At 42.8% G+C, this 9,608-nt stretch overlaps 1 protein-coding gene across 2 annotated transcripts; it reads left to right on the plus strand.

Annotated features, from left to right (window-relative positions):
- Positions 1 to 1,111: 1,111 nt before the first annotated feature.
- lnpk (lunapark, ER junction formation factor) lies at positions 1,112 to 9,383 on the plus strand. 2 transcript variants are annotated; one of them, XM_052080019.1, is made up of 16 exons: positions 1,112 to 1,275; positions 1,883 to 1,938; positions 2,674 to 2,715; positions 3,122 to 3,172; positions 3,242 to 3,378; positions 3,457 to 3,515; positions 3,599 to 3,639; positions 3,783 to 3,866; positions 3,947 to 3,998; positions 4,192 to 4,302; positions 4,670 to 4,762; positions 4,835 to 4,940; positions 6,022 to 6,092; positions 6,257 to 6,427; positions 6,934 to 7,014; positions 8,188 to 9,383. In XM_052080019.1, exons 2-16 carry the CDS (start codon positions 1,912 to 1,914, stop codon positions 8,367 to 8,369), a joined length of 1,308 nt encoding a protein of 435 aa, XP_051935979.1. In that variant the 5' UTR covers positions 1,112 to 1,275; positions 1,883 to 1,911; the 3' UTR covers positions 8,370 to 9,383. The 2 variants fall into 2 exon arrangements, with proteins under 2 accessions (XP_051935979.1, XP_051935980.1); XM_052080020.1 differs by lacking the exon at positions 6,934 to 7,014.
- Positions 9,384 to 9,608: the final 225 nt, after the last annotated feature.

Here is a 9,608-nt window from a genome sequence, read left to right on the forward strand (position 1 = left end):
CCCACTACAAGGGCTATAAAGAGGAGCTACACAGGCGTGTACCTTAATGTCTTTGCTGAAATAATGAGGATCTGTGCGCATATTTTAACATGCGTAATAGTAGGGTGCAAATATGCGCTGATTTGCATTATAATTGCATGGCCTTGGCTGAGGTGTGCTGCCTTATTACAGATCAGTCAAGCAGGATAATTGTGCATGTGCCTGTGTTTGGGTGTTAGAGTAAAAAAAAAGTTTGGGTGAGGTGAATTTGATGCAACACAAACGCGTGTGAGTGTTTGAGGCTTTTTCTTTTTATGACGTCCATAACTCTTCACCGCGCACAGGAAGCATGCGTCATTAAAAAGCTCAAGGCCACATGCATCGTAATGCATGCACGTATTCATTCGTAATAATTTCCCGCCATATACACGCGCCATGCAGTGCACGTCTGAGCCATAGTGCGTGTGCGTAGCATCAGTTAATTTCTTTAGTCGACAATTTAGTCGCACGCACACGCGCATACGCACACACACTCAACTGAGCGGACGTGCCACTATGCTTTATGGAAGGTGGTTCTGCTATGAATTTTGATATCCAAAGACAATGAAACGTGTGTTGTAACGCCTCAATTAGTGTGTGAAATACGCTTCTGGACAGTATACACTATGAAAACGGGAAACCGTCAGTTAAATTATGACAAATCACGAATGCAGTGTAAACCCATGAATGTGGCCCATGTACTTACTGTACACGTGCTGGTTCGAAAGAAATAGTCAAATAGCCCCAGCTAGCGGTGAAAATTATTATCTGGAGGAATAAATTAAGTACAGGACTGTACTTGCGACTTTCCCTCATTCTAATTGTTTGATTTCGAACAGACACGTAAGTGGGAGTTGAAAAGCGTGTTGGGGAATCAAAACGACAACGCAAAGGATCGTTGGTCGGGAGGAAAAAAAACACTCCCACTTATTGTTGTCGTCATCCTTCAGCGCCGTTTAACGCAATAGATTCATTCTGTCATGTAAAGTTTAACCTCTATATAAAAATAATCTATATGGAAATAATCTTGACAAAAATGAAAATTTGTTTGGGAAGAAAAACTACATCGCAAATATATATATTTTTTTGTAGCTTCAACCGCCACTTCCTCTGTCGTCATCTCCCCGCGCATCTCAGATCCCTCTGTCAATTTGCTCTGTCAAAGACAAACCGAAACGTAAAAAGTCTACTATTTGATTTGTAACACCGTCTTTCATAAAATGACTGGATAGTTGAAACCCCCAAACATCACCGAATGTAAGTACCTTGGATCATAGCAAAAATCTTGTAAATCCCGTCCTTGTTGCGCCTGCGTGACAACTGTTGTTGCGGAAGAAGCTAAGCAGCTAAATTAGCAAACCTGAGTTTTGCTCTGCAGTGTACCTAAAGTCAACAAGTAAATGTTTTTTTGTGGTTGTTTTAATGTAGGTATCATCCTGGCAAGTAGCACGTGTCCAATTAGTGGGCTTCTATTGTCATTTATGTTAATGATGAGGTGGCACTTGTTTAACTATCCTGCAGGCTGCTGGCATACGATGAGTGTTGAGTGGTTAAGAAAACCTCTGTTTTCTTTAGTAACTGATCGAGATTCATTTGCTTTGCTGTAATTACCACGGAGCAGAGTGTTGCATGTTACTGTATACTGTATGTGCATCTATTTGGACTAGTCTAGTATTCCCTAGATTTATTTTTCCTTAAAACCTCAACAACAGAGCCCATTGTGATCAGCTTTTCCTTCAATAACGATGCAGGCAATTGGTGGTGGTTAAATACATAAGCAGTATGCACAGCATCGTTTTAGGAGGATTACATGTTGAAATTACTCTGAACGGGCGACTTGAACACTGCTTCTTCTGTTCCACAGTGAGCCAAAAGAATCGGCAAAGAGGCGCCATGGGGGCCGTGATCTCGCGATGGAAGGTAGGCAAGCGTTTCAATCACAGACCATTTTCCAGTACAGGTGACAAATATGAAGCTTTCTGTGATGGCACCTCTAGTAATCACTTACATGTCCTTTTGGCCATTGCGGAGTCATTGAGAAAATAGGGGGAATGGTGTGAATTATGATTTTAGATTTCTTCTTAGCCACTGTAGCTTGAATGTATGAAGTTGAATGAGGTGAATTAGTTGATTAACATTTCAACAGGAACATTTATTAAAAAATAGACTTGGGTAACATGACCAGTGAGGGAAATGACAAATTAATTTGCTTTTCTGTTGCTCTGATTAAGATAAGATAACCTTTATTTGTCCCACATTGGGGAAATTTGCAGTTTAGTGGCAAAGACATGGCAAAAAGACCTCAGGAGCATATTTTCCAGCAAATTGTGTCCACGAATCACACAACCTAAGTGGGGACGTTCCACTTTTTAGGTTCCACTATGTTCCCCCTCACAAGCCTTAAATAGTGATATCTAAATCTATTTCTGTGCCATGTTGTCATGCAAGACCTTAGTTTGAGTTACAATTCTCTGGAACCACCTCGTGCTTTCTATGTTTAAAAATAGTAGAAGTCTCAAGAGAAGGAAGAGCAGCCGTGACAGCTGCCGTGACAGCAAAAACATTGAAAAAATTTGTGAACTTGTCCATGAAAACTGCTTTTTGATGCATGAGCTTCCTTATCTCCTTGATGTATTTCGGTGTCATTTCCTGCAGACAAAACCAACCGCAGTGGAGCAGCTGGAGAACCTGGACAAGGTGATGGCTCCTTATTGCTTTTCCTCTCGCGTCGTCTTTCTGAACACCTGACTTGTCGAGACAAACGATCAAATATCGCATTGTTTATTCTTAAAGCCATTTATTTTGATGCAAACACACTATGTCATTGGTTCTCAAAAGTTTTTACTCCACTTGGCCCTCCAAGTACCACCGTAATGACATAACGTACATTTCATACCACATGATTCACTTTAAATGCATTTTGCAAATAAAAATTCAAGTTCAGCGTAACCCCAATGTGGCCCGCGACAAAAATGAGTTTGACACCCCTGCACTCCTGGGCAACCGCGTACCACACTTTGAGAATCACTGCACTCTGCTGTTGGTGTCTTAAAATGACCATTAACCCCCCGCCCCTTCACCACCATCTCTTCCCCCTTTGTAGGAGATAAAAGAGCTGGAGGAATTTCGAGCCAAAAACCAGCGACTCCAAAAGGTCCACTACACCTCGAGGTTCAACTGTGGAGGTGCTAGTTGTTTCTCACGGGTGTGTTTTCGTGTGCAGTTGTGGGTGGGCCGGCTTCTCCTCTACTCGTCAGTCTTCTACCTGCTGACCTTTCTGGTGGTCTATTGCCTCTACCTGCCTGATCAATGGCTTCGCAGATTAGCCATGGCGCTGCCTTTCTTCCTGTATCCGGGGCTGTGAGTAAACGCCAAGTTCATCGTCATGAAATGTCGTCCGCTTTTTCGTCCGCAATGAGCGTCTTATCTTTCTTCCAGGGTGTGGTTCATCCGGAAATTGCTCATTTTTCTTTTCTCGAAACGTACGGAGAGGAACAGTAAGTAGACAATTAAAACTGCTATTTTCTGTGCTATGCCTCTTTTGATACATATTTCGTTCTCATTGTTTTTTTTTTTTCAGGTGACATCCTGGAAGAATTGAAGGTCACCAAAAAAAAGATCGTACGTTTCCGTCAGCTGTTCCGATTCACGCTTTCGTTGACCTGTCTCTTTTGCCACGTTTCTCTGGGATGGCTTTTTGAAGAAAGGTATCACACAATTGTGTCCCTGTCTGGAATTGAACTTTTCTTGCTTTGTGTTTGCAGTTAGAAGAAGTGATGGAAACGGAGACATACAAAAATGCCAAACTCATCCTGGAACGCTTTGACCCAGATGGAAAGAAGAAAGCAGTGGGTGCCCCCCCCCCATCCCCTCCTCCTTTTTATTTTAATTACATTTGAATATGTGCCCACTGATTTTAACTATTTAGGAGCTGGAGTCAACCCCAGTGCGACCTCAGATGACTCCCAGGCCAGGACAAGGTACCTGCCTCATGTGTTGCACAAATGTGAAGCAGCAAATTTGACATGTTAGGGTACAGATATTGTTTAAAAGCAATAACCTAACCCTATAATATTGGGTGTAATAGCGAATGGATCCTCGTGATAATCCCCAAACTTCCTCAAGGAAGATTTGAAAAACATCAGCTTTTTGATTTTCCCCAAATATCGTCAGACATTCGCCAACGTGGAGTGGCCGGGAGACCCCCGGGTACCCCTGCTGCCGTGCTGATGACTCCCTTGCCTGGAGGTCGACCCACGCCGGGCCCCGGGGCCACGCCTGTCGGTGAGTGAACAGCAAGCAGCTATTCACTTGTTCACAATAATTGTATGTGTAGCTTGGCGTATGAACTACAGTGCATTCGGAAAGCTTTCGGACCACTTCATATTCCCATATTTGGCTATGTTCCAGCCTTATTTCAGCATTGACTAAATTATTTTCATCGAGCCCTCTGGAGCAGGTTTTCATCCAAGATTTCTTCCAGTCCCTCAATTGTGACCATTTGATCAAATGCAAATTGAAGTGCACTGTACCGCGTGCAGCGAATGTGTATTGTGTTGTTGTATGTTAGCGCTGGAAGGCCCATGCCACTTAGGTGTAGCAGTGTCTTCAGCCAGTGTTGCTCTCGCTCCAGAATGTGTCTTTCTCTCAGCTCCAGGCGGTCCACCCGAGAGAGGTGCCCTGTCCGCCGCTGTCCACCAGGGGGTAGTAGCCCGAAGCCCCACCTCCCCTATACCCGGTTTAGGTAAACTGAAATGACTGTCAAGGCCAAAAATGGAGAGATAACGTGCGTGATGATGTAAATATCGATGTCCAGGCCTGCACCCTCCGGGTCCACCCCTGGCGAGGCCCGTTCTGCCCCGAGAGAGGGGCGCTTTGGACCGAGTGGTTGAATACTTGGTGGGAGACGGACCGCAGAACAGGTATTGATGAATGAATGAATGACTTAGGCTACAGCAAGTTCGCTATCGTGTGATAGCCGAGGGGACATGTAGGGAAAAAAGAAAAGATTTGTGTGTTTGTTATTAATATTATATATTTTGTGTTACCATTGCAAAAAAGCATCCTATCAATTTCACGTTAACAAAAAAGCATTAAAAAGATAGAATAAAAAAGCAGGTCACCTTTAATTTACGGTGGCGCCTGACCTGTATCATCGGAAGTTTAAAAAAATAATTGCTATTGTTCAAAGTTTATTTCATCTGCAATTCGCTGATGACACTGGCAAAGAATGGGAATCTGGAGCGCCAAGAGAAACATTTTAAAATGGTACACGTGAGCTGCGACAGTGATGTTCATGCATTTAACACGCTGCAAAAGTGCGTCACCTGCATCAGGGGAGACGGTGATAATTTCCTTTTCACAAACTCAGTCTTGTGTTTGTTTGTATTTTTTTCTGTTTCGTTCATGTTAAGGGCCATTATGGCTGTTGCTCATCACGGCATGCGTGTGTGCGGGGGTGCGCGTGCATGTGTGTATACGTGCACGCGCGGGAACGGGTCAATCGAGGGATGTTGGTTAGCTTGAAAAGTCGATCTTCGGTCAAAAAATGTTGGGGACACCCCTTGCCCTACACCAGGGGTCTCCAACGTGGTGCCCGCGAGCACCAGGTAGCCCGTGAGGACCACACCAGTAGCCCGCCAGTGCTAGGATTGTGATTTGCTCGTAGAAATTATGATTTAAAAATGCAAACATGGGCCGTATTATAGATTCTATAGCTACCTATTTAGCTATCTAACTAGCTAGCTACAGTATATATCTAGCTAGCTAATGTTCTAATATTATTAAATGTAATTTGTACAAATGTTATTTCAGACGCGTATCAATTTGGTAGCCCTTCACACAATCAGGACACATGAAGTAGCTCTCACTCTCAAAAAGTTTGGTGACCCCTGCCCTACACGGATGTACACCAGCAACCTGCACGTTGTCCGCGTGGTGGTGCTGTTTCGTTCTCGTTCTTGCCAGCTCACTTGAATGAACTAGTCTTCTCCGCACCCTCAGATACGCTTTGATCTGTCAGCAGTGCTTCTCCCACAATGGCATGGCCCTGAAAGAAGAGTTTCAATACCTAGGTATGAACAACACAATCAATATGTAAGGCGTAACTTTTAGAGTTAAAGAAGGGGGAAATAATGGCAAAAAAAGAATAGAACTTTTAACACTGTGCTCTGTCAACATGAGATAGCGAAGGTTAAAATAAATAATTAAAATAAATAATTGTCGTCGGTCTCGCTAGCCTTCCGCTGCGCGTATTGCTACTTCCTGAATCCCGCCCGGAAGACGCGTCCGCAGGCTCCCAGGCTTCCGGAATTCAGCTACGAGAGGAAGCTGCGGACCGAGGTGCTGTCTCCAGAACGGACACCGCGTTCTGGCGCTGACACGGAGGAGAGTGCGCCCCCCTCTGGAGGTAAATACAATCACATACTCACAGGAGCAAAACCAAAACACATTTCAGTGATCTTTCTTTTTTTCCCATTTTCTAAACATTTCAAGTTTAAAAAGCTACAAAATAATCACAATATGGAAATCTCTTGCAAATACAACATCATAGCTTTGTTTTATAATACCCAATTTAACGTTTCTGTTCTATTTAATTAATTCTCATTCAGTACCAGCCAATTCTGGATCGAGTCTGAAAAGACGTTTAAAAACGTCTTTGGGAGTGAATGAGTTAATTCATATATTTTCAAACAATATTTATCTATAGTAACAAAGAAATTGTGCAGATTGTTCCTGCTCGGTGGAAATGTAGTCACTCTTTGTTAAAAGTACAAATTTAGGACTCCTGCATTGTGTTCGCCTGCCTCCATCTTCTAACCCCCATTTTGCTTCATACCGTGCACGCTTTAATAACAAGCGCATATGACCTTCATCGCCGAGTGCTGCGTTTGAACGCTGTGATCTTGCCTCTAGCCAAGGCGCCGGCGCCGTGGAGTTTGGTCCACAGTTTCCCCGTCCAGCAGAACCCTCAGAATCGTGCTCGGCAGAGTCCAGGTCCCTCCTCCCCATTCCCCACTTCTTCCTCCTTCCGTCGTTCCTCATTCTCTATCTAACTATCACTTCAACTGATTTGATCTGTGATGGAACAACCAGATGGTGGCGCTAATGACACGGCTTACTGAGTGCTCCAATTATTTTGAGTCATTGTTTGATACCCATTCAGAGAGGATTTCATTCTTAGGAGGAGTCATTATTTCTTTTTTGGATCAACTTTGGGCTTTTTGTTTGAAGGCTATACAACAAGCCACTCCATTAGGTCCCCCCCCCCCCCAGTTAATCTCCGTTACATGATGAGCTTCTCAGGAGTGTAACATGAGAACTCCACAGCGATTGGACACGATAAGTCAAAATTAGTAGTTGGAAAAGTATTTGGATGCCTCCTGCTCCTCCTGGAATTGGAATTTTCTGAGAGAGGATCAACTCTGTAATGATGCAAAGTCTGAGGGTTTTATGATTCGCTGGGATTGAATTGCTGTATTTTCCTCCAAGAGATGAAGTGTCCCGGTTGGTCCCCTTAAATATTAAACCCCTCCCTTAAACGGAGAGCTCTTGTTTTAACCCATCAGGAAAAAAAAAAAGGATAGCAAATGAAATGTCAGTTCTGGGACGCTTGCTGCGAACCCAACCAGCAGCACCTACTGAAGCACATGTGCAGTCTTTCATCTGAGCAATCCTCAATGAATATTAAAAGATAACTTTGGGAGTCTGTGACCATGTGTCTAAAAATGCGTTCATCAGGTTATGAATGGTGTGACAAAATATATTTGAATTGTAAAATCGGTTTTAAGAGATGGAACATTTTTTTCCCATAGTCGTCCTTATTTATTTAGTTTTAAATTCCACTTTCACTCTGTAGAGTGAAAGCAGTGACATGATTTCGTAAGATTGAAAAAAAAAACATTACTCCCTCCATCTTTTTCAAAGTAACAGTTCATTTTTTAAACACCCCTGGGCCACTATTTATAGAAATACAGTATTACTAATGTATGTAATTGTGTATTCATCTGCCTTTGATCCAACACTTCACTTCCTCAAGTCTAACAGCAAATCATTTTCAGTTTTAATCCTCTCGACGATTACCTTTTCCAAATTTGGTATCCTGCAACTATTGTTACCCGCACACTTCTTGCCTGCTTATGACACCTCTCCGCGTCGGTTTCTCCTTAGACGAGCAGGAGCCGCCGGGCGAAGGCCGCCGAGCTCGCACAGAAATCACTGAGGCCGAGAGCCGGGTCGAGGAGGAGACAGACGACGCTGAAGAATCTGAGGAGCTGGTCCAGGAAGAGGAAAAGGAGGACAAGGAAGAGAGAGACAAAGACTCCCCCGCTCATGCACCTCATCTTTCATAGCTGCGCAGGAAAAAGGTGTTTGCACTCGCTGCCACAGGCAACAGAAACTAAATGCTAATTGGCAGGTGGATGAGTTTTCTTTTTTTTTTTTTGTGCCCGTATTTATGATTAAGTCACAAGTGAGTTGCTGTTTGGAGGAAAATTACATTCGTGATGCCTATCATCATAAAATGTTATGCAAAGGCTATGTTAATAACATGTTTCATGAATTTAGTAGTCCACCTACACCCCCAAAAAAGTTATGTTTTTTTTCCCTTTATCTCGTGAAATCATTGGCTAATTAATTATTGTGATAACACAAATAATTAATCATATAGTCAAACAATTTTGGGGTATACAATAATTTGCTAGCTTGCGCTATCAGCTAAACATCAGGGAAAGGACGGAGAGAACTAGCAACAACATGAGAAATGATTAGTTTGCAAATATAATTTCGACTAAGATGACATTGTTCTCAATCCCTTTTAGGGTAATTTGTGGCTAGGCAGAATTCACAATGACCCCATTAAAACATACAAAGTAGGAATTTCGAAAACAATGCTCTCATGCTCACTCGACTGTCGCACGAGATGTAGGATTTTCGATTCTTATATTTTTCACTCCCGTTGTTTTAGAAATGGCGGGCATTATTTTTGTAGCTTGTCAGTTAGCTGGCTTTACGACTGCTGTTGATCATTCTTGATAGATAATCATCAGGACTTCACAAGAGCTCACTTTGAACTGCCACTTTGTCCCTTTTTATAAGTGTTTGCCAAATGGCTTCTTGACTACATTTGCACTGACTTTCCGAGTATATATTTGACCTTAAATAGTTGGATCGATGCAACTGTTACTTTTAGGTTCTCTGGCTTCCATGTAGCGGTGTAATGAACTGATGTATCCGTTAACTTGTGTTTCTTTACTTTTTTTCATGTTTACATCTCGCCAGCGTGCTACTTTTGCCAACCACTTTTATTTGGACTTTTAAGTGATTCCATCGGCATGTTTGGTTCCATAAACACACCTGAGACAAAATGTTCCACTGTTTTGAACTTATTCAATTGTGATAAGTACATTTCTACATTGTTTGGCCTGGAAGCTTTAAATCGGTGGTTCCTCAGTTTTTGTTGAGCCAAAAGCACATTATTTTAATGACCGATCATGGCTCTCCTTCAGAAAACAGGCGAGCCGCGATTGGTCGTTACTTGAGCCCTGAGCAACTGTGATGTCATCTTTACTCGATAGCAACTGGCAAAATGG

The sequence above is a fragment of the Hippocampus zosterae genome, chromosome 11 (genome assembly GCF_025434085.1).
Source record: "Hippocampus zosterae strain Florida chromosome 11, ASM2543408v3, whole genome shotgun sequence".
Classification (NCBI taxonomy): Eukaryota; Metazoa; Chordata; class Actinopteri; order Syngnathiformes; family Syngnathidae; genus Hippocampus; species Hippocampus zosterae.

What these genes read in the sequence shown, in the direction of transcription:
- lnpk (XM_052080019.1), top strand. Translation starts at nt 1,912, where the DNA reads ATGGGGGCCGTGATCTCGCGATGGAAG. An exon ending in GAAACGTACGGAGAGGAACA is followed by an intron (nt 3,516 to 3,598) that starts GTAAGTAGACAA and finishes TTTTTTTTTCAG; the next exon opens with GTGACATCCTGGAAGAATTG. An exon ending in CCCCGGGGCCACGCCTGTCG is followed by an intron (nt 4,303 to 4,669) that starts GTGAGTGAACAG and finishes TCTTTCTCTCAG; the next exon opens with CTCCAGGCGGTCCACCCGAG.